At 41.4% G+C, this 25,304-nt stretch overlaps 1 protein-coding gene and 1 long non-coding RNA gene across 5 annotated transcripts in view; one reads left to right on the top strand and one right to left on the bottom strand.

Annotated features, from left to right (window-relative positions):
• The window catches only part of LOC309476225 (uncharacterized protein), a 34,552-nt gene extending 9,845 nt beyond the window's left edge, over positions 1 to 24,707 (bottom strand). The window contains exons 1-4 of one of the 4 annotated variants that reach the window (XR_014197972.1): positions 5,950 to 6,941; positions 5,492 to 5,539; positions 5,221 to 5,291; positions 3,593 to 5,050 (exon numbers count right to left, since the gene is read on the bottom strand). Coding sequence is in view for 2 of the 4 variants with exons in the window: in XM_082139494.1 (XP_081995620.1) it covers positions 13,350 to 13,393; positions 24,656 to 24,704 (93 nt within the window). In the remaining 2 variants the exon portion in view is untranslated. Of the gene's footprint in view, positions 1 to 3,592; positions 5,292 to 5,491; positions 5,540 to 5,949; positions 6,942 to 13,349; positions 13,394 to 24,655 lie in introns of those variants that run through there. The other 3 variants (XR_014197973.1, XM_082139495.1, XM_082139494.1) reach the window with 3 other exon arrangements.
• The window catches only part of LOC309476505, a 241,570-nt gene continuing 239,007 nt past the window's right edge, over positions 22,742 to 25,304 (top strand). Inside the window, exons 1-2 of the long non-coding RNA XR_014198217.1 lie at positions 22,742 to 22,909; positions 24,438 to 24,865. This is a non-coding gene — a long non-coding RNA (uncharacterized lncRNA). The remainder of the gene's footprint in view (positions 22,910 to 24,437; positions 24,866 to 25,304) is intronic.

Below are 25,304 nucleotides of genomic sequence, written 5' to 3'. Positions count from 1 at the left end.
CTCGCCGCTATGTGACGCGCGTCGAAGCTACGGTAAAAACAGAAGTAGCACCACCTACTTCGAGCCGAAATTTTGAAACTGTTGAGCAAAGGGGCCATAGAGCCTTTATCTCAAGCTCAGAGTGAAGGAGGGCTATACAGCAGATACTTCCTGGTACTGAAAAAAGACGGGGGTCTCAGACCCATACTAGATCTAAGGCAACTGAACAGAGTGCTTGCGAAGCAACAGTTCAGAATGCTCACGACCAGAAAAATCCTCACGCAGATTCGCCGAGGAGATTGGTTTGTGTCAATAGATCTGAAAGACGCATATTTTCAAATACAAATAGCGTCACGTCACAGGCGACGTTTGAGATTCGCCTTCGAGGGCCAGGCATATCAGTGCTCAGTCCTACCGTTCGGCTTGTCTCTAGCCGCTCGCACCCCTCAGACTACAGGGCATGCGAGTATTGAACTACTTGGACGATTGGCTGATTCTAGCTCAATCTCACTCGGTGCTCATAGAGCACAGGACCATTTTGCTCGATCACCTCGAGAATCTGGGTCAATTGGGCGAAGAGTTCTCTGTCTCCCAGACAGATAATATCTTTTCTGGGCACAGAACTGGACTCGCTGTCTATGATAGCGCGACTGTCACCAGAGCGCGTACTAGACATTCAGCGCGCAGCGAGCTCTTTCCGCTGCGGCGCATCTGTCCCGCTCAAGAAATTTCAGAGGATGCTAGGTCTCATGGCCTCAGCATCATCAGTACTTCAGCTGGGCTTGCTTCGCATGCGCCCGCTACAGTTCTGGCTGAAAGCGCAAGTACCGCGCCGAGCGTGGGCTTCCGGTCTGCTTTGTCTCAAGGTCAATCAGAAATGCATCGCAGCTCTGAAACCTTGGAAAGCAAACGACTTGTACCAATCAGGTGTTAGCCTGGGGACTTCCTCGAGTGTGAAGGTAGTGTCTACGGACGCCTCCACCTTGGGATGGGGAGCACTGCTCAAGGGCAGACCGTTCTTCGGCCAATGGTCAGAACGGGAGAAGCTTCTACACATAAACTGCCTCGAAATGTTGGCAGTAGACAACGCACTGACGCGTTTTTGTCCCCAAATACGAGGACACCACGTCCTGGTCCGCTCGGACAACATGTCAGTGGTGTCCTACATAAATCGCCAGGGCGGCCTCAGGTCCCGAAACCTGCACAGGCTGACAGAACGCCTCCTGGTGTGGGCTCAGCGCAACCTGCTCTCGCCGAGAGCAGCGCATGTGCCAGGGCTCCTAAACGTAGGACCGGACAGACTGTCCAGGAACAATGTTCCGACAGGCGAGTGGCCTCTACACCCACAGACAGTCCAGCTGCTGTGGAAGAAATTCGGCAGAGCGGAAGTAGACCTGTTCGCGTCTCAAGAAAACGCTCACTGTCTGGAATTTTTCTCCAAGAGCAGGGACGCGCTGGCTCACGTATGGCCCCGCCGCCCGCTCTATGCCTTTCCTCCCGTCTCTCTCCTGCCTCAGGTGATAGAACGGATCAGAGAAGGATGCTCAGTGCTACTCGTAGCGCCGTTCTGGAAAAACCAACCCTGGTTCCCAGTTCTGATGCAGCTAGCAAGCACTGCCCCATGGCCAGTGCCAGTGAGGAGGGACCTCCTCTCTCAGGCCAAGGGCTCGTTTTGGCATCCGCGCCCAGAGCTGTGGTCCCTTCATGTTTGGGCCATCAACGGGTACCCGCTGACCTCCCAAGCGGAGTGTTAAACACGATCACGCAGGCTAGAGCTCCGTCTATGCGACGTCTCTATTCCTCGAAATGGTCAGTGTTCTCCAGCTGGTGCACAGCTTGTGGCGTGTCGCCCCTAGACTGTGGGGTGACGGAGGTTCTCTCCTTCCTACAAGAGCTGTTGGACAAGGGCAGGACCCCTTCCACGCTCAAAGTGTATGTGGCGGCCATAGCAGCGTTCTCAAAAACAACGCTGGGTCAGTCAGTAGGACGGAACGATTTAGTCATCGTCTTCCTTAGAGGAGCTAAGAGACTGAATCCTCCCAGACCTCCCTCAGTCCCTGTATGGAACCTTTCTACAGTGCTGGAAGCCATGAAAGGTGACCCATTCGAGCCTTTACAGACGATTGATCTTAAACACCTGTCTTTCAAGACAGTGTTTCTTCTGGCTCTCGCTTCAGTGAAGCGCACAGGGGACTTACACGCGCTCTCAGTAAGCGCGACGTGTATGGAGTTTGGGCCTAATGACTCAAGAGTTATACTCAAACCTAAGCACGGTTATGTTTCAAAATCCCTCAACACACCGTTTAGGGCGCAGGTCATTCCCTGTCAGCCCTACCGGTCTCTGACGAGGAAGGAGACGCAAGCTTCCTTTGCCCAGTCAGGGCATTAAGAGCTTATGTGTCTCGCACGTCTGTTTTCAGACAGACAGAGCAGCTCTTTGTTTTCACTCTACGGACGTTCTAAGGGACTTGCCGTGTCGAAACAGAGCCTATCCAGTTGGATAGTTGATGCTATAGCGCTGGCTTATACCTCTAAGGGCTTACAGTGCCCATTTGGAGTCAGAGCACACTCCACGAGAGGCGTGGCCTCGTCGTGGGCTTGGTCTAGTGGGATTGCCTTGCAAGATATCTGTATGGCGGCAGGCTGGGCCTCCCCGTCTACATTTATAAGGTTTTATAACCTAGAGGTTCCCGCCTTGCAGGCTAAGCTGCTTTCGGTCTAAAATCGGTACTGTCTGCCCTGATGTGTTCGGGCCAGAATACTGAAACTGCTTGAGCAAATGCTCGCTGTTTGATCGCGCAGCTCTATGGGCAGTGTGTAAGACCCACTATATTCGTCAGTCCAGGCCGGGGGTCGCCCTGACTGTACGACACATCATCAGTATAACTGCTCCTTATAGGATGTTATATTATTACAGGAATGATGCTATTCTAGCCACTCTTTCCTGGGCTCTCTGTGAGTCCCTTATGATCATGTACTATATGAGCCCGGGCACTTGCCCTTGGGACTTTGGTGCTGGATCTTAGCATGCACGGCGTTTTACACTGTTTCCCCTAGCGTAAGACTTACGCAGTACGAGAGTACCTCTCGTAAGAGAACGTACTCGGTTACTAACGTAACCTCGGTTCTCTCTAGAGAGGAAACGAGTACTGCATATCTTGCCGTGCCTGCACACGCTCTGGTTCGCTTCGGCGATGAAAAACCAGTGAGCTAGCCTCTCGAAGCTATATTTATAGCCCTAGACCACGCCCATTCTGGCGGGACGTGACGTATTGGGCGCGAAGCGCCCCCGTTGGAGCTGACGTCACGAAAAGGCCTTATCGATAGGCTGCTGCAGTTGCCGCAGGGCAGCCAATAGGCGCACAAGCCGTCTCGCCTGTGTCTGCATGCTGCCGCAACGCGTTTTACATTATTTCAAAATTAAGGATAATTTTTGGCTTCAGTATCTCGCGGAAAAGAGATTTTCCCCTAGCGTAAGACTTACGCAGTACTCGTTTCCTCTCTAGAGAGAACCGAGGTTACGTTAGTAACCGAGTACGTTTTGAATAAGCGACTTCTAGTGGCGAAACTGACATACTGTGGCTTTAATAAAGAATCAGGAATAAACACCAACCTCTTTGTTCTTCAGTGTGTTTCATTCTGCAGTGTTCTGGATCTCTCATGTTCTCACTGTCCTTCAATAAACTCTGTCTTTGCAGATTTCAGCTCTTCCTGATGGTTTGATGCTCGTCTTCACTTGTAGCTGATGGGAATATTCCAGCATTCATTGGTGAATTGCAGTGGGAGGAGCTTCACTGAAGGAGGAGGAGCTTCACGGAAGGAGGAGGAGCAGAACAATAAATCCCTTACTGAGTTTGTTTTCATACTAATTCACAGAGTTTACATTTTTATGTTCACCTATCCATCTAGTAAAGTAACTTTTAAGTAAATTAATCTCAAAGGTCCGGTTTCACAGACAGGGCTTAGATTAAGCCAGGAACAGGCCTTTGTTCAATTAGGGCATTTAAGAAGCTTTTGGGCTAGGGTTGTAACGATTCAAAATATATCATGATACTGAACTCACAATATGATATTATTGCAATACTCCAAGACACACGGTAAAAGGTTAGCAAAAGAAATTACTGCTGAGTAAAATGCTACATTTGGTATTACATTGGGAGTGGAAATGAAAAGGTTTGGACTTGGTGCTGCAAACCTAAAGCACAGGACAATAGAGTCACCAGAATAAAAAAAATATTCATGATTCTGAAGCTGAAAATATAGAATTGTTTTAGATGAATATGCTTGCAATTTTATTGGTAACAGGACATATGGCATTATCAGGACTGAAAAATATTCCCCCATTGCATTATTATACATTATACTCTGCATTATATAGTAGTTAAATGTAGTACTGACACTAAAACTTTGTAAACTTAATTTTTTTTTCTCAGACAGTAATTTTGGGTGAACTACACTCAAAACAGATTGTCACTATCCAAGATGCATATTGTTGCATTTTTGTATTGCACTATATTGTGACAAAGCGCAGTGTAATGAACACACACTAAATGCAAACTATCTTGAAAACCGCATCAGAGCGGTATTTTAGGCTAAGCATATCCCATCATGCGTTAGCTGATGACGAGGAATCACAAGATGACGAGGACAACATTCCACTGTAAGTTAAATTAATTAAATATTACATGTAATTTGGTAGAAAAACTAATTGTTAAAGTGTCATTATATTGGTGCAAAGATGAGTAGGCTATGTGTATTTTGTACATTTGCAACTGCTTTTTAATTAGAAGCACCATCATTTTAAATTGTGTCTTCTGTTACATAGGGACTACTAACCAGACATTTGTTTATTTTAAAATGCAAAGAATTGAAAATCTGTAAACACCTGCATTTTTGTTTCACTATAAGTGTGTCCCATCGGGTAATCAAAAGTTCTAGGCTACACACAGTCTTCACGCCTACTTGAATACTTGGGCCAAATAGAGGAAATACCTACATTGTGCAAGTAGACAAGTGGTCAAGTGCAAAGACTGCAAGTGTGGGTATTTGTAAAGGCCCTTTAAAAACATGCCTTAGAAGAAGAAAAAACATTACTGATGTGCATCTTGAGACAAAACAATGGCACTGACATATTTTAAGATGTCAGTTCAAGTTGCTTTCAGTTAAAACAGCTCAAAAATGTATTTTAGTCTTGGACTAGAGGCTTATGCTATTTCTGTGAAACCAGGGGAAAGTGTTTACCTTTTTGTTTTTAAGAATTTCATCCTTTATTCCTAGGATCTTACCTCTCATTAACATATTGGCAAAGTATTCTAGAAAAAAAATAAGTACAACAATGAACAGAATACAGATACCAAATATAAATAAGAATTTTTTTTAAATGAAGAAAAAAACGTAGAAAAACAAATGTACAAATGTGAAAGAAACAAACGACCCACCAACTGAGTCTGACTTAACTTGTTTTTATATGGAACATGGTTTATCACAGATTAATTAAATAAATGAAACTTACCTATATATTGCAGATGTCACAATATCTGATCGTGTCGTTTGCTCAAGTCTGTTGACAATAAAATAAGCTTAATGTGTGAATTTACAGATCTGAAGACATCAGCATAATGAATGAGGAGAAAACAGACATGAAATAAAGAGGCTTTTCAGCTACTCTGCTAATAGTGATGAGCCATAGACTATCAATACTCATTCAACAAGCCATTCAGGATCAGCAGATCATCTCACTTTATTAAAAGTATTTGCTGCTAGAAACACATTGTTTCAGTCAGAATATCTGCTAAAATTATAAGCGCTCTAATATTAAACTATTATTTCTCAAATGATACCGTAAAATTGCAGGAATATAAAGACAGACACCCATCTTTATCAAACATTGTTATTCGCCGATATGAACCTAAATATAGTTCGATTTCCTAATAACTACATTCATAACAAACCCGTTCGCTAGCATCTTACCGTGTTGTATGTGTGAGAAACATATATCAATTTCTTCTTCAAGTGTTTTAGTTAGCAGACACACGAAGAGCGCTGAACATGATAGAAGCCGTTCAGAAATGACCGTGTAAAGAGTATTAACGATTACTTGATAGCGTGAACTGTTTACCTCAGAAGAGTCGAGTGCAGGGAGCGCGCGCATGATGACGTCATCGCCGCGAGACGAGATCAACGGCAGATTATTAAAACAAACCAAAAACTATAAAATATATATGTATAAAAAATCGAAATAAAAATAGGGATAAAACAGTTACTGATGCAGACAGACAGCCGTCTCATCCAATCTCAGTCATGTGTGGGGTGAAGGATGTTATAGGCATTTAAAAGCTTTAACAAAAAATGTAAAACCCAAACCATTCACAATATATTTTAATGACTTTTAAATATAGCTAAAATGATTAAATTATCTATTCTTGATGCAAGAATAAGTAGACAATAGATAAATGGATAGTAAAAGTTCACTGGTGGAGCAAATACAAAATGTAATTAAATTAGATGTATCTACACAGAAAAAGTAAAAAAGAAAAACAACACAAAGAGTTTAATAAAACAGTTTGGACCTGCAAAAAAAAAAATTTCCTTCATAAAATTACGAAAACTACAAGTGATACATATGCATTAAATTTTTTTTTTATACATAATATTGAACTTACAATAAAGTATAATGATATTTATTTATACCACAAAGCAAAATGATATTCAAGAATAAAAAAGTCTAGATGTTCTTTGGGGAGGAACTACATCTTTGAGTTGATGTGAATCTCACAGTTAAAATCACTGGTCTTGAAAATGAACTTTATTCACAGTGAAATATTTAGATGTTTCTTTGTCCTGTCGCTCGTTGTGGCTGGTTAGAACATATTTTGAAGAGATGTTATTGCTCGATGGTATTATTGTCACGTTCGGTGAGGATGCGGCATTAGACCTGAAAGTGCTGGATCTGAAGATGATCTACTTGCTGTGATTGTATTTTGTGTGACTGCGTAGAGAAGATAACTGAGTGAAGCTCTTCCCACATGCAGTGCAGTGATACGGTTTCTCTCCAGTGTGGATCCTCTCGTGTGTTTTCAGATGTCCTGACCGACGGAATCTCTTGTCGCAGTGTGAACACTTGTAAGGTTTCTCTCCAGTGTGAGTCCTCCAGTGCAGTTTCAAACGTTCAGTTGTAATAAAACTCTTCCCACACTCAAAGCACTCATGAGCTTTTTCACCAGTGTGTGTTTTCTGATGAAGTTTTAAATTGTGCAGATGGGAAAAACTTTTTCCACACAAAGAACAGGAATGTGGTTTCTCCTGTGAATGAACTAACATGTGGCTCTTCAGGCCCGAAGCCCTGGAAAATATTCTGCCACATTGATCACATTCGTGCAGCTTTTCTCCAGTGTGGATGTTCATGTGTTCCTGAAGGTTTGATGATTGTCTAAAACTCTTCCCACACTGATCACATGTGAACGGTTTCTCTCCAGTGTGAATCCTCATGTGAAGCTCAAGACTCTGTTTGTACTTTAAACTCTTTCCACACAAAGAACATAAATGTGGTTTCTCCTGTGAATGAACTCTCAGGTGGCTCTTTAGGGCTGAAGCCCACAAAAATGTTTTACCACATTGATCACATTCATGCAGTTTCTCACCAGTGTGGATGATCATGTGATTCTTAAGGCTTCCTTGTTGTGTGAAACTCTTCCCACACTGATGGCAGATGAAATATTTCTTCTCTCTTCTTTTCAGTGAAGAAATACTTTCAGTCTGTGAGGGAGTTTCTTCTTCAGTTTTGACATGATGTTTCTCCTCTTCACTCTCCTCATTTTCCTCCATCAGGCCTGAAATGAAAATAAAAATCCTAATTTTAATGCATTTTTATAAAATAATTTATACAAATGAGGTATATTGTATGCTTATGGGAATATCCCAGCATTTAATTGTGAACTGATGTGAACATTATATTCATTCTGTAGCAATTTTGGGTCTCTGTAGTAAAAAGACCACTCCGATGGAGTCAGAATATACCCTTAAATAATAATAAATCATCTATATTTAAAATATTATAGTATTACTTTTCACATCTGACATAAACATACAAACTACCTATATAACACCCATTTTTAGAGGTTTTTTTTTTTCTGATTCCTGTCATTAACATTACATAACTAATTATGTCATTCATTAATTTATTGCTACACTATACCAAGATAGCAATAAATGTTTCTATACCCATGACATTTTCTCACAGTTCAAAACTTAAAGTTTGAGATTATACATTCAATAACACTATCACTCTCAAAATGAAACATATGACAAAATCGTAATGATTTCAACATTTTCCTCAGATGTTCGTTTTGCTGAACTAAATCAGTCTACAGACGCCAGAAAAGACGCACATTTAGCGCTTTATCCGATGAAAGCAGTTCAGAAATAACCCTGTAAATGTTTCTGAAACAAACTGTGTAAAGTGTTTTTTATGGGTGTGTAAATACGCGAAATATCTGAACTGCAGAACTCACCTCAGAAGACACAACAAACGCTCCGAACGAGGAAGGACACTACTGATGACGTCAGCGCGGTGATGCCAAATAAACGCGCCAAATATTGCAAACTATTTATACAAAATAACATGTATAACATACACTAAAATAACGCTTACAGTTCATGTAAACAATAATTCAATCTTAGTCATGTGTAGGTTGAAAAATAATTTATTAGACAGTTCAAAGATTTATTTCAAGGTTTTATTTATCATTACATAATTAAAACAGGGAAAGACCAATAGCAATCATAATAGTTAATGGCTTTCAGAGTTACCCAAAATTATGAATTGATAATTTCTTAACACAAGTAGAATCAACAGACAATAAAACATTTCTGAGTGTCCAACTTGTGGAGCTATACGCATTGTAAAATTAAGAGTCATTATGAAAATACAAATATTATTTTTGTAGTATAAAAATAATGAGCTTTATTATCAGGCATGAAAACTGCTGGTCAGGGGTAAAAAAAGGTGAGAAGGATACAGCAGCAAAAAATCCAATCCAATCAACTTATATATATATGTATGTATACATAGCACATTTTAAGGTTACCAAAGTGCTGCACAAAGAATAAATAGAAAATATAATAACACATAAAACATATAAAATATGGGGGCCATTTTAATCAGGTGTGTTTACGTAATACGAGCGCACAGAATCGTATCCGCAGGCGTAAAACGTCTCGGTTACTAACGTAACCTCGGTTTCCTGAGATGAGGGAACGAGTATTGCGTAAGTAGCTTACGCTATGGGAAAACTCCTTTTTTTTGAGAATATTGAAGCCATTTTTTAAAACGCAGTGTAGCTGCACAGCATACACAGATGAGCGGCGAGCACGGTCATTGGCTGTGCTGCGGCAACTGCACAAACCTATGACGGGGCGGCTCAGACGTGTAGTCCAATCAGGGCAATTCGCGCCCTGACGCATCAGAGCCCGCCAGGATGGGCGTGGCCAGAGGCTATAAATTGAGCCCATCGTCCGTCAGAGTCTTAGGTTAAATTGACTGAAGCGATTCCCTGACCAAAGCACAAGCACGGCAAGTTACGCAATACTCGTTCCCTCATCTCAGGGAACCGAGGTTACGTTAGTAACTGAGACGTTCCCTTTCGAGAGGTCTCTCCTATTGAACCCCCTTCAAAACGCTGTGCGTGCTTAACTTCGCTCTAATATTAGCCTGAGGCAAGATGCCTGAAGCCTTAAGAGTAAAGTATGAACCCAATAAGCCGGACAGTGACGGGCTTCATAAGGGAAAAAGGAGGAGTGGGCCTAATGAGGGCCAAACCTTAATAAATGAGTTTGTGTAAAACAGGACCGGATAATATCGGGCCCACGTTTTATGGGGGTTTTGTGCTTACACATTTCATACTGAAAGTACCCTAGAATGCAGAGCAGGGACTTGTAGGTTATAAAACCTGATAAATGTGGACGGCGAGGCCCAGCCGGCCGCCGCACAGATATCCTCCATGGGTATTCCACTTGACCAAGCCCAAAACGAGGCCATGCCTCTTGTGGAATGAGCTCTGATGCCTAAGGGGCAGTGAAGGCCCTTAGACTCATAAGCCAGCGCTATAGCGTCAACTATCCAGCGCGATAATCTCTGCTTTGAGACGGCGAGACCTTTGGTGCGGCCGCCAAAACACACAAAAAGCTGTTCTGACTGAAGGAGGCAGAACGCTCTAGATACACTCTGAGAGCCCTGACGGGACAGAGTAAATTCGCGTCTCTTTCGTCCTCTGGTGAGAAAAGAGCTGATAGGGAAATAACTTGTGCTCTGAAGGGAGTGGAGAGCACCTTAGGAATATAACCATGCCTTGGCTCTGCAGTCGTTAGGTCCAAACTAAAGACAGGACGCGCTCGAAGACAGCGCATGTAAATCGCCCGCTCTTTTAACGGAGGCATGCGCCAGTAAAAGAGCGGTTTTGAGCGAGTGGCACTTCAGGTCGGCAGACTGAAGTGGCTCAAACGTGGCGCCCTTTAGTGCTTCCAGGACCATGGAGAGGTCCCAGATAGGCACAGAGGAAGGTCGCGGAGGGTTTAGCCATAAGGAAGCGGACAATGAGGTTGTTTCTTCCTAGTGACTGTCCGGCCACAGGAGCGTGAGATGCTGTTATGGCCGCCACATATACTTTGAGCGTGGAGGGGGTGCGACCCGCGTCCAAAAGCTCTTGTAAAAAGGCGAGCACACTCGGTATCTTGCAAGAGTGGGGGTTCAGGCTCCTAGCAGCGCACCAGACAGAGAACACCTTCCATTTCTGAGCGTAGAGGCGCCTGGTTGAGGGCGCTCGTGTGTCAGTGATGGATTTCAGTACGTGAAGGGCCCATAAGTCGGGATGGGGATGCCAGATCTTCCCGTTCGCCTGCCTGAGGAGATCTCTCCTGAGCGGAATCGGCTATGGGGCTGATTTCAGCAGTTGTGTTAACTCGGAGAACCAGAGCTGGGTCTTCCAGAGAGGGGCTATAAGAAGCACTGCACATTTGCTTTCCCTGATCCGTTTGATGACCTGAGGTAGCATCACGACCGGGGGAAAAGCATACAGTGGACGATTCGGCCATTCGTGGGCGAGTGTGTCCGTGTTCTTTGAGAAAAAATAATCGTCAAAGAGCGTTGTCTTCGGAGGTGAAGAGGTCGACCTCTGCCTCGACGAAGATGCTCCATATTAGTTGAACCGTCAGAGGATGGAGAGACCATTCCCCTGGGGAAACATTGTCTCTGGATAACATATCCGCACCCTGGTTCAGAATGCCTGGCACGTGTGCAGCCCTCAGCGAGCGCAGGTTGTGCTGAGCCCATAGAATGAGACTCTTGGCCATGGCGTGCAAGGTGATCGACCTGAGGCCGCCCTGGCAATTTATGTAAGACACCACTTCCATGTTGTCCGTTCGGACCAGGCAAGGCAAGAGACGGGCCTGCCCTCGTAGAGGGCTCCCCAACCTAGGTTGGAGGCATCTGTCGTGATCACCTTTCTCCTCGAAATCACACCTAAACTCACGCCAGACTGGTACCAGTCGATAGCTTTCCAGGGAGTCAGGGCTTTGATGCTCCAGCCGCGATTCGCTCTGATCAGTAAGTGGCCGGAGCGCCACGCGTGAGCTGGGACACGGCTGGTGCTGATGCTGCCATGAGACCCAACATCTTCTGGAATCTTCTGAGGGGGGTGCGGGCGCAACTGCACGAACCTATAACGGGGCGGCTCAGACGCGTAGTCCAATCAGGGCAATACACTGCGTTTTTAAAAAAATGGCTTCAATATTCTCGAGAAAAGGAGTTTTCCCATAGCGTAAGCTACTTACGCAATAGGAGAGACCTCTCGAAAGGGAACCGTCCTCGCAAGGAAATATTTCTGCTCTGGGCACGCACACAACAGTATCTGCTTGTGCACGTGGCTGTGATGAGTGCCATTTCAGACATATTATGGGGAAAAAGTCTTATATTCGGACCAGTACGGTACAATACAATTATTAAATTAAAATCTGCCTCTTTCTGGTCATGACCATTTCAAACGTATTTATTTATTTATTAGCATCGTATGTCAGGCTCATTTCTATAAAAGCTAGCAGATAGGAGCTTGCTCCTGCTTGCTTTAGCATTGTATAACGTGCAACAAGAGAAAGATACCGACACGTTTTATCATGTTGTTGACGTTAGCCTACATTACATCCAGGTTGCTGCCACTCGTCTCCATAAATTAACAATTAACTTAGGTAACATTGGTTAATAACAGTGGGTTAAATAATGACATTGGCAACATGTAAGCTAACTTACCTCAGGCTTGCTTTCCAACGTGCAGTTCTTTGTCCCCGGGGTGAGGAGTTTTCATGCCTGAATTATCATGTAAACATTTACAAATGATGTTTAAAAAAATGTTTTAGTAATTGATTAAACTATTAATGAAGTCTGTATTCCTCCAGGAGGCGCTCAACATAATAACTGTAATAAAACATGGAGAGACTCTTGAACCTAAAAATGAGAAAACTTTATTGATAAAATCAAGCAAAATAACAAATGTACAGACGTCCAACAATCAAAGAACACACAATCTCTTACACCAGTATTATCAGATATAAAAACGCTTTGATGTTATTTGCTCAGCTTCTTTCCAGAGTGGATTTTCATGTGTCGGTTTATCTTTGATTTTTGTGTGAAACTCTTCCCGCACTGATCACATGAGTACGGTTTCTCTCCAGTGTGGATCCTCTCGTGTGTGTTCAGATGTTCTGACCGACTGAAAGTCTTGTCGCAGTGTGAACACTTGTAAGGTTTCTCTCCAGTGTGAATTCTCTGGTGCCGTTTCAAATTTTCAGCTGTAATAAAAGTCTTCTCACACTCAAAGCACATGATTTCTTACACCAGTGTGTATTTTCTGATGTGCTTTTAAATCCTGCAGACGTGAAAAACTCTTTCCACACAAAGAACATGAATGTGGTTTCTCCTGTGAATGAACTGTCATGTGTTTCTTCAGGTCTGAAGCCCTCAAAAATGTTTTACCACATTGATCACATTTGTGCAGATTCTCTCCAGTGTGGATGATCATGTGAGACTTAAGGTGTCCTTTATGTGTAAAACTCTTCCCACACTGATCACATGTAAATGGTTTCTCTCCAGTGTGGATGATCATGTGATACTTAAGGTGTCCTTTATGTGTAAAACTCTTCCCACACTGATCACATGTGAACGGTTTCTCTCCAGTGTGGATCCTCATGTGAACCGTGAGACTCTGTTTGCGTGTGAAACTCTTTCCACACTGACGGCAAGTGAAACATTTCTTGTCTCTTCTTTTCAGTAAAGAAATACTTTCAGTCTGTGAGTGAGTTTTAGCTCCAGTTTTGACCTGATGATGTTTCTCCTCCTCTTCACTCTCCTCATTCTCCAGCGTCATGTCTGAAATTAAAGTAATAAAGTTACATTTTAATAAATCCTTAAAAAGTGCAATGTAGAAAATGAGTTCATGAAAATAATCTCAATCCAGTGTAATGTTGACTGCATTCATTAACCCAGTTACCAAAGTTTAAAAAATTTGTTATCAGAAACTATAAATTAGATTAATTTTGGTGTTTTTAAAATGTATTGATAAAATAAAAAATAGATAGATAAAAATTAAATATGTAAAATATAAGACCTTAAGATCATATTCAGTTTGTTCTCCTGATGTTGACAATAAATGTGAATGTTTATCAAATCTTGTTTCACTGACCATTTGATCAAAACAAGAAAATGAAAGACATTTGAATTTCAGGCCCTAATTTGTACCCTGCACATAGAGAGCGTCCCCGATATTATTTATCGATTAAACTGTTTCTTTTCTGTTTCCATAAATCTGATGAACTGCTTTATAACTTTAATGTTCTTCAGCCTCATTAAAGGCACAATATGTAAGATTTTTTTTATTAAAGGGGGGGTGAAACACTCAGTTTCAGTCAATCTCATGTTAATCTTGAGTACCTATAGAGTAGTATTGCATCCTTCATATCTCCAAAAAGTCTTTAGTTTTATTATATTTATAAAAGAAAGATAGGCTGTACCGAGTCTTTCCGGAAAAAATCGAGCGCCTGGAGGCGTGCCGTGTGGGCGGTGCTTACGCGCCGATAGCTAACAACACGCATACATTTGAAGCAGTTTTACTCCCCGCCTGCGGTTCCAACGCATGACCGTGAACCTTTATCGTTGGGATTGCTAAATCCGGCGTCGAACTGGGCCTTGTTTATAAAACAATCATTGTCGAAATGCAGGGAACAAACAAAGTCCTGTGACTGCAGCGAGCACAGCGCTTTGATGGGCGTACTGCTTTCGCTCTCTCGTTCTGGTCTACGGGTGCACGCGCGCACTTCCGGGAGAAGTGCCCTTAGGACCTGTATAAGGAAATTCCGCCCCATCTGACGTCACACATGCCCATACTCGAAAAAAACTTTCCGAAACTTGTGACAAACCGGAAGGAGTATTTTTGGCACAGAAATACTCCATCAAACGTACAACTTAATTTTTGAAATTTTGTCCATGTTTAGCATGGGAATCCAACTCTTTAACAGTGTAAAAAACTCAGTATGCATGAAATAGCATTTCACCCCCCCTTTAAAATATCCAAAAACCACCAAAACAGTGTTTTATATTTTGTTGACTTGTGTATTAACATTATCCAAAAATGGGACAGGGGACAATACTTGACAAATGCATTCACAGCCTTCCCCCACTATGTTATTGAACTTCAATACATAAAGTAATACATCCTTTTCATTCAACTTTTGGCCCACAACAATAGAATAACAACAACCAAATATTTTTTTTTAAATTACATGATACTGTTTCTTTCATGGCCACAGGTTAAAATAAAATCAGGCATTAAAAAAACCCCCACTATTTCAGTAAAAAATTATTTCAGTCCTCCTGATGTTCTCCTGTGTACTTTCCTTATGTGTTCTTCTAGATCGCTACACCTTTATCTGACACTGACACGTATGCGCCACAGCTTTGCAGGTCATGCATTCTGCTTTACACGGATCCCGACCGAGACGAAAACAGGAATTTTCTCTGTAAATCATCTGTGAATTTACATTTGTTTGTTTTTTTATGCTTTTCATGAGCCATGTGCCACTGTTGACAAGCAAGCGCCGCTCTGTCTCTGTATGGTCACCCTACCTTATCGACAGAAAATGATTCATTGTTATATAGCTCAACACGGTTAGTATTATCGTTTAAATCTCTTGTTTTCTTGATTTACCACGAGTACCATGTTTTTAACATGCCTCAGAGACAACACTATTGTCAAGTGACTAACAGCATAACCGGAAAGAGCTTTATTTGTAGTGACACTAATACAGCATTTTACCCCTGACACGACAGGAAAGTTCATTTTAAGCCCCTTTCACACAGAGATTCCAGAAAATACACGGATAAAGTGACCCGGGATTTGACCCGGGTTCGTTTGATTTTGGTTCATTCACACTGCCAGTGATTTTCCGGAATCATAGTGTTCACACACAACCCGTAAAAATCCTGTAAAGACACGTGACATCGATGTGACTTGTAATGTCTCAGCAGAGTCTTAAGTTTGCTTATGAGCTGCGATTTCTCTCTCGAGAAACCACGCTTGTAAATTTTTTTCTCTGATTCGATCATAAACTAGCGCATTACGCACCGTTTCTCCAGCTGGTCGAACGATCCCGGCTTCTGCGTCATCACTACGACACGGCATTATTACGGCTTTTGTTCACACAGCGCGCGTTCCGGGACTGACCACGGCAATGTTACTAGGTCACACGTCAATTTGCCGGGATCATCGCGCTGTGTGAAAGGGGCTTTAGTGAGATATCCTGACAACATCTCATCTGATTTTCTCTCTCTTTTTTTAGGACAAAAGTTTTTTCCATGTGCAGATTATTAAAGGGGTGGTATAATGCCCTTTTCACAAGATGTAAAATAAATCTCTGATGTCCCCAGAGTGTGTATGTGAAGTTTTAGCTCAAAATACCCCACAGATATTTTTATATAGCATGTTAAAGTTGTCACTTTTTGAGGGTGAGCAAAAACACACCGTTTTTGTGTCTGTCGCTTTAAATGCAAATGAGCTCCTGCTCCAGGCACAGGGGGCGGAGCTTCAAGAGCTCATTCTTAGTAGTGATGGGAAGTCCGGTTCTTTTCCGCGAACCGGTTCTTTCGGACAGTTCGTTTCAATGAACCGGTTCAAAAAACCGGTTCACCAGTTCTTTTACGTCATCACGTAATGACGTCAATTCAATCATCCCGGCGGATAAATATACATTCAAATAAAGGCATTTGTAATCATAACTTCAGTTACATAATAGTGCTCATCGTCATAATCATCTTGGATAGGTTTCTTACATTTACGTTTTGAAAATTAACCCTGTAGTAGGCCTAAGGCGATGCGCAAACGCGGATGTTTTACATGTCTTAAAGTGAATAAACTTCATCATTTTTATTTTATTTGTAATTAAATAAACTTACATTTCGCCGAATTCGGCCCCTCATTCAAGTCCTTGGTTCACCCGTGCTCATGTATCAGCACAGCGCAGAGACAGTAACACAGCATCAGTCGGCCAAAAGAAAGTTCGGTTCAGAGACGGTGTTGTTATCACGCATGCGCAGTCTCTCCAGCTCGTCGGTTCTCCGTATCGAACGTGTCCGAAAGAAACGGTTCTCGGTTCTGTACTGGTGATGCGAGAACTGCTGCAACAACCAGTTCTTGACTCGAGAACCGCCTGTGTGTGAGCTGAGAACTACTGAAACCTTACTAGGCTATAGCCTTATTCAGTCGACAAAACAAAAAACTTGATGCATATCTATGTTTAATACGTTATGTTTTGATTAACACATTATAAACATTTACTTTGCACCCTTTAAAACCTTGACAAGAGTTTACGTCAAAAATGTATATCAACTTACTTAGAAATTAAATGATCTGTTCCAGAAAATAATGTTTTAGTATAATAATAAATGTTTAGTTTTACAATCCATTCATTGTGTTTCCAATCTTTAAAATAATACAGTGAAAAGGCAGTAGCCTATGTGATAAAAATGTTTCTAACATGTTTTATTTTGTTAGACTTATTGATGTTCAGTAAAATACTTCAGATTTGCATGCATTTCGTCCCTCTGAAAAAATTGCACGCATGCTCAGCTCATCAGCTCGTCGGTTCTCCGTATCGAACGTGTCCGAAAGAAACAGTTCTCGGTTCTGTACTGGTGATGTGAGAACCGCTGTACCTGTACGTTCGGTAGTGCGCGCATGCTCAGTATCAACTGCTCGTGCTCATCACTTCTCTCAGCACGTCTCAGTTCAGTGAACTGTTGGATTTACTGGAGTAACATATGCCTACTCCGGGATATTGGTTTATTTTGAGTAGAGGTGACTGTCAGGACTCAGGCATGTCCGAAAGTGAGTAACTTTACTAACTTGTTGTGGATCAGTGCTGACGCAAGACGCAAACTGTTTCGAACGATTCAGTCCGATTTAGTGTACTGGTTCGACCAGTTCACTAAAAAGAACCGGTTCAAAAGAACGATTCGTTCACGAACCGGACATCACTAATTCTTAGCAGCTTCGATAACCTCACACAAACTGAATTTTTCAAAAACTTTTAGCCTTTCATGTTCAAACCAGAGTCAGACAATGATGGAGAGACTCAAGAAGAAGTGACAACATGTAGAAGCAACAGGACATTTCTGAATGGTTAGTTGATGAATTTATGTAGCTTATGTGTAGTTATTAGGCTTGTTCGACTTGAACCGGCGCTGCACAGACCGATCGGTTTATGACATCAAAGTACCGCGAGAGCAATTAAAAAGCATAAGGAGCCGTCTACTTTCTATTCGCTCTCGCGGTACTTTGATGTCATTCACAGATCGGTCTGTGCAGCACCGGTCCAAGTCGAACAAGCCTATCTTCTAGTCATTGATTAGCATATTCTGTCATGATAATCTATAAACCGTGTTCCGGCAGCGGGGTTTATGTAAATTTCAGGGTTTGTGATGTCACTAACCGGGAGGAATGTCGTGTAGTCTCTACCAGCCGTTTGTTGTAGTCCTTAAAGGGATAGTTCACTTTGAAATTAATTTTTGGTATGTTTTAGCTTACCTCAAGGGCATCCAAGATGTAGGTGTCTTTTTTTCCGCAGTAGTTTCAATTTTGATATTTTTAGGGCAAACCGTTCTTGTCTGTCAGTCATATAATGCAGGTCTATGGTCATTATCTCAAAGAGCATGCACAGAGTCCAAATTAAAACAATTCCCTGTCGTCCAAATTAAACAATTCCCCATCGTAAGTACACATTGATGGCCTAAGACACGAAACGAGCGGTTTGTGTGAGAAGACGAACGGTATTTATATCGTTTTTACGTCTTATACACAGCCATGTCCAAGTGATCTGATCTGACGTGTGCGCAGACTGGTGCATAGATATATACACTAGATGTCGCTTTAAAGACATTCGTTCCAATGAACTGCCGTAGACAAGGCGACATCTAGTGTATATATCTATGCGCCAGTCTGCGCACACGTCAGATCAGATCACTTGGACATGGCTGTGTATAAGACGTAAAAACGATATAAATACTGTTCGTTTTCTCACACAAACCGCTCGTTTCGTGTCTTAGGCCATCAATGTGTACTTACGATGGGGAATTGTTTAATTTGGACGACGGGGAATTGTTTTAATTTGGACTCTGTGCATGCTCTTTGAGATAATGACCATAGACCTGCATTATATGACTGACAGACAAGAACGGTTTGACCTAAAAATATCAAAATTGAAACTACTGCGGAAAAAAAGACACCTACATCTTGGATGCCCTTGAGGTAAGCTAAAACATACCAAAAATTAATTTCAAAGTGAACTATCCCTTTAAAAAGCAATTTTGTTAAAAGCAAATATCTCCCTTTGCTTTGAACTTTGAGCGTTGTAACTTTGCAGATGTTGTTTATGCTCAAGCAGCAACATTACACACTAACTAAAGTTAGAAAAGTCAAATCATAATCAACCACCCCTTTAAATCTGCACAGAGACATTATCTCAGAAAACATTATCTAAATGATTCCCGTTCACACGGATCCACGGAAACGACTAAAGCGCTGTATTATGCAGGCCAGACAAGTAGGGCTGCAACAAACGATTATTTTGATAATCGATTAATCTAACGATTATTAGAACGATTAATCGACTATTCATCGATTATTTCGCCGACTAATCAGTACGTTTGGAACGATTATTCAGCCTTTTTAATTAGTTAAAACACGGAGTTATACATATTCTAACTATAATATAAAAAAAGAAAATCACTTCAGCTTTTGAAATGGTTGTTTTAAACAACTTTGAGCAACTAAACAGGTCATTCTCTTTAAGTTTTCAGATTTCTGTCCAACTCAAATCACACACAAATGCTCTCTAAGCATTGTTTAAATATTCTGTTCTCTTTCAATAGAAAAAAATAAACAAAAAAAATTATCAGCTGCATTACAGACACACTTAAACTGCAAACAATTATTATAAGAATCTTTTATTTTTATTTTTTTATTGATATGACAATTGAGCTGAGCTGACAGAGACATTCTCATTCACCTTTTAATTTACAGTATAAAAAATTAACTGACATGATATTCTTCATAACATCTCCTTTTGTAAGTCTTCATGAATATGTAACAAAATACAGGCAAGGGATAAGACTGTAATAACGTTACCTAATAGAGCTACAATAATAAAAACAGCCCGACTCCTAAGCTCGATCAAGCTTTATTCTATGCAAAAATAAATCATCACATTACTGTAATTATATTATTATTGTTAATTATTATTGCTATTATTAGAAGTATTGCATTCTCTAAAAAGAGATTTACTGCTAGTTATTTAGCTTCAGCTGGAGAATATTCACCTCTCACCGGCTCGTCTCGTGCCGGGTTTTTCCTCTTTAAGTGTTTTAACATGCATGTTGTGCTCCCGTGAAAAGCAAGTTCCGCCTTGCATGTATTGCATACGACAGCATTCTTGGTTTGCAGTTTTGTGAAACTTTACACACCTTGCTAGTTCGGATTCGTTTGCACTCCGTCATAATTCGCGCTGTGTTTTCTTCTACCGCAATAGCATTTGTAACGGCTGCATTACACTCTAGCGCTACAGCGCCGTAGCGGTCAAATCGCGATATTGCAGGCCCTTACATTAGGTCACGTGGGATCAAACGACTACTCGACAACAAAGATATTTGTCGACAATTTTTTATTGTCGACGTTGTCGACAATGTCGACTAATCGTTTCAGCCCTACAGACAAGTTATTGGCGATTTCACTTTGTAAAGAAAGACTACACACCTGCGCATGCCTATATTAAACATGTGAAACACACATATTTGAAGTTTACACAGATGATAACGATATCGCTTTCGAAAGTTGTTTTCAAAAAACCTTTTTCAAACTTTGCGTTCTCAGGCCACCAAAACTCTGCTGCCGTATAAATGAGCGACATAAACGTTTTCTGTGTCATGTAAACGGTAGCCTGGTAATACCAAACTCTGCTACTTCGCTTTGCTTCGTAGACAGAGTCTGGCATGGCATAATTGAAAAGCGTTTTCTTTCTCGCAGGGGGGCGCTTGTCTGAAGTTTAAAATCATTGGTTACCCGTAAGCCAATCACATAACGTTTGGTTATGGTGTGTGTTATGCGCATGCTCAGCCGCATCTAACTTCCACTGTAAACACATGTATGATGCGAAAACAAAACCATCGAGCGAAATACCGGAGTGAACATGGCTGTGAACGACTTTTGCAGATTATGTGAAGTAAATCTACGTATCCACGGTACACACGGCTCTCAGCCCGCCCTCTGTTCGTTGATTGGCCGGCTGTTTTCAGGCAGGAGGAAAACGGAAAGCTATGACGCTGTCTCAGACTGAGTACAGAAGCGAAATGAAATTGAGCGGAAGTACGAAGTCTGACGTAGTCAGGCTATGTAAACGGCCCCTAATTTAATCAATTATTTTTACATCGGAAATGAATCGAAAACTGGACAATGACTTTCTTCTAGAGCTGCTGTGCAGCCAAAACAATCTTTGTTGCATTATTTTCCTGTTATCACTGTAAAGCTCCTATGAAACAGTCTATATAAGTACTATATACAGTGAGGAAAATAAGTATTTGAACACCCAGATATTTTTCAAGTTCTCCCACTTGGAAATCATGGAGGGGTCTGAAATTGTCATCGTAGGTGCATGTCCACTGTGAGAGACATAATCAAAAAAAAAAAAAAAAAACAGAAATCACAATATATGATTTTTTAACTATTTATTTGTATGATACAGCTGCAAATAAGTATTTGAACACCTGTCTATCAGCTAGAATTCTGACCCTCAAAGACCTGTTAGTCTGCCTTTAAAATGTCCACCTCCACTCCATTTATTATCCTAAATTAGATGCACCTGTTTGAGGTCGTTAGCTGCATAAAGACACCTGTCCACCCCATACAATCAGTAAGAATCCAACTACTAACATGGCCAAGACCAAAGAGCTGTCCAAAGATACTAGAGACAAAATTGTACACCTCCACAAGGCTGGAAAGGGCTACGGGGAAATTGCCAAGCAGCTTGGTGAAAAAAGGTCCACTGTTGGAGCAATCATTAGAAAATGGAAGAAGCTAAACATGACTGTCAATCTCCCTCGGACTGGGGCTCCATGCAAGATCTCACCTCGTGGGGTCTCAATGATCCTAAGAAAGGTGAGAAATCAGCCCAGAACTACACGGGAGGAGCTGGTCAATGACCTGAAAAGAGCTGGGACCACCGTTTCCAAGGTTACTGTTGGTAATACACTAAGACGTCATGGTTTGAAATCATGCATGGCACGGAAGGTTCCCCTGCTTAAACCAGCACATGTCAAGGCCCGTCTTAAGTTTGCCAATGACCATTTGGATGATCCAGAGGAGTCATGGGAGAAAGTCATGTGGTCAGATGAGACCAAAATATAACTTTTTGGTCATAATTCCACTAACCGTGTTTGGAGGAAGAAGAATGATGAGTACCATCCCAAGAACACCATCCCTACTGTGAAGCATGGGGGTGGTAGCATCATGCTTTGGGGGTGTTTTTCTGCACATGGGACAGGGCGACTGCACTGTATTAAGGAGAGGATGACCGGGGCCATGTATTGCGAGATTTTGGGGAACAACCTCCTTCCCTCAGTTAGAGCATTGAAGATGGGTCGAGGCTGGGTCTTCCAACATGACAATGACCCGAAGCACACAGCCAGGATAACCAAGGAGTGGCTCTGTAAGAAGCATATCAAGGTTCTGGCATGGCCTAGCCAGTCTCCAGACCTAAACCCAATAGAGAATCTTTGGAGGGAGCTCAAACTCCGTGTTTCTCAGCGACAGCCCAGAAACCTGACTGATCTAGAGAAGATCTGTGTGGAGGAGTGGGCCAAAATCCCTCCTGCAGTGTGTGCAAACCTGGTGAAAAACTACAGGAAACGTTTGACCTCTGTAATTGCAAACAAAGGCTACTGTACCAAATATTAACATTGATTTTCTCAGGTGTTCAAATACTTATTTGCAGCTGAATCATACAAATAAATAGTTTTAAAAAATCATACATTGTGATTTCTGGATTTTTTTTTTTGAGATTATGTCTCTCACAGTGGACATGCACCTACGATGACAATTTCAGACCCCTCCATGATTTCTAAGTGGGAGAACTTGCAAAATAGCAGGGTGTTCAAATACTTATTTTCCTCACTGTAAATGACTTGACCCCAGATGCTAATCAGGACAACGCATTTCTCTCAGCATCTGACAGAAGCGTCACCAGCTTTCACACGTGTCTTTCAAAATTAAAGAGGCATAAAAAAAACAGAGAATTACGTTTGTTGTTGTTTTTTGACAGCACACTATACGACTCACTCAAAACGGTCTTGCAACAAACCAGTTGAGCAGGGGTCTCCAACACGTCGCTCGCGAGCTACCAGTAGCTCGTGGCCTGATTGGAGGTAGCTCGCCAAGGGCCGTTCACATATCGCGTCTTTTGCGCGCTCAAGTTCGTTATTTCAAATAGTTGAAGCGACGCGCTCATTTTTCCAGGCGCAGCGAGTTAACATGAAGGATGGGAGTGCACCCAAACATTACGGGTGTTTTTATTCTTCTCCGTAAATAAATATTTTTTTCGGTGGTGGAAATCCATTAGCTACTAAAACTTTGTCATTGTGGAGAGCGCAGTGCACGGTTGCATAGCAACGACAGACGCAACAGGAAAATTGGACAGAATTTTACTATTAATAATAAAAGATAAGCTAATGTGCATTGTAAATGTCAGTGATTTATCTTTTTTGACTCATTCTTTTTATAAAAACTTTTTCTGTCAAAACTTTATTTGAACTTGTAGCCTACATGTTAGTAGATAACATGTTGCAAAACACTCCTTTAAAATCTGGCCATCATTTTTAATGTTATTATTTTAATGTTTATGTAAACAAAAAGTGCATATAAGTTTATTTGTTATTTGCTGATTTTCGACATAAAACTTGGTGAATTGATTTCATTGTGTAGTATTAGTACTTTTTGAACAGGATTCTGTGATAACCGTGATCATTTTGGTCACTATAATCATGAAATGAAATTTTCATGCCATTTCATCTCTAGTTATCATGTACTATAAAATCAACTATAATTATGTGTTTTTACAGTATAATATGCAAAGTACAATTTTCTATAATTTTTTTTTTTTTTTATCTCTGATTCTGTTCTTTTCTCTGACATTAAAGGGTGACATATAGGCCAACAAAAACTCTTTTAGGTCTAAAACAGTTTGGATAGTTGTTAATATGAGAGTTATGAGACATTATTTAAGATATTTAAAGGAGAACTTGGTAACTTTTTTAACTTAATAAAACTGTCTAGAAATCATTTGGATGGTTAAACAACCTGTTCTGGTGATATTGGTGACTTTCCCCGCTCCCCCCAGCGTTCCCAGGCGGAAAACCAACCTTGCAACTTGCGCACTGCCGTCCCGGCAAAGTGAAATTGGAAGTCTCGTGAGAAGCGAGAACTAGAACGAGAACGAGCGCGAAACACAAATTGCTTTACGGCAATTCGACATAAACACACACGCATGTATGATGTATTACCAGATGACCCACCTCGGTAGACATAGTTCCACGCGATACAGTTGGCTTGCTCCGATCAAAACAAACGCACATGAGCAGCGGTAGAGAGGGGGAGGAGGCCGCCGCAAGTGAGTTTTTTACGACTGTGTTGTGAAATATACGCCCCCCCACAGCTGTAGGGGGAGCTCGTGGGGAAAACATGCGACAACAAAAGGGAAAATCAGCAAAGAAGTGACTAGAGTTCGCTAGAGTTACAGAGTTCTCCTTTAAGTGTTGTATTACATGAGTAGCTCTCGACCACTTTCATTTTTAAAAAGTAGCTCTCAAATGAAAAAAGGTTGGAGACCCCTGCAGTTGAGAAACACTGACGTAGGCTATACATCTACTGTTCGCCGTTCACTGTTGTTCTGCTGAAGCTCATTCCCTTTATCTTTTCCACACTCGTTTGACTCACTCACGGCATCATCAAGCTGCGCCTTTGTTTCGAATAAGCGACTTCTAGTGGCAAAACTGACATACTGTGGCTTTAATAAAGAATCAGGAATAAACACCAACCTCTTTGTTCTTCAGTGTGTTTCATTCTGCAGTGTTCTGGATCTCTCATGTTCTCACTGTCCTTCAATAAACTCTGTCTTTGCAGATTTCAGCTCTTCCTGATGGTTTGATGCTCGTCTTCACTTGTAGCTGATGGGAATATTCCAGCATTTATTGGTGAATTGCAGAGGGAGGAGCTTCATTGAAGGAGGAGGAGCTTCACTGAAGGAGGTGGAGCAGATCTGACAAAATCAAGAAGAAATCACTTACTGAGTTTTTTTTATATACCAATTTACACATTTTAAGTATTTATATTCATCTATCTGTATAGTAAAGTAACGTTTAAGTAAATTAATCTCAAAGTGTTGGAATTCACAAAATCTACCTCTTTTTATTTCTAAGAATTTCATGTACATGCTTTTTCCCAACATTTATCTCATTTACATATTGGCAAATAATTATAGAAAATCAGTTAAAGTTACCAGATACCAAAACATAAACCATGTAATAATAAACAAAGTATACTATATATATATATATATATATATATACATACATACCAAATTTGTTGTTTTGTCAGTTATCGTAATCTTCAGTTGGACCGTTGTCAACTCCATCTGTTTTTGTCAACTCTGTCATTATTAAACACAGTCAGATGAAGGTTTCTATT

The sequence above is a fragment of the Leuciscus leuciscus genome (genome assembly GCF_965113295.1).
Source record: "Leuciscus leuciscus genome assembly, chromosome: 15".
Lineage (NCBI taxonomy): Eukaryota > Metazoa > Chordata > Actinopteri > Cypriniformes > Leuciscidae > Leuciscus > Leuciscus leuciscus.
This window is presented reverse-complemented; position numbering and strand designations above follow the sequence as displayed.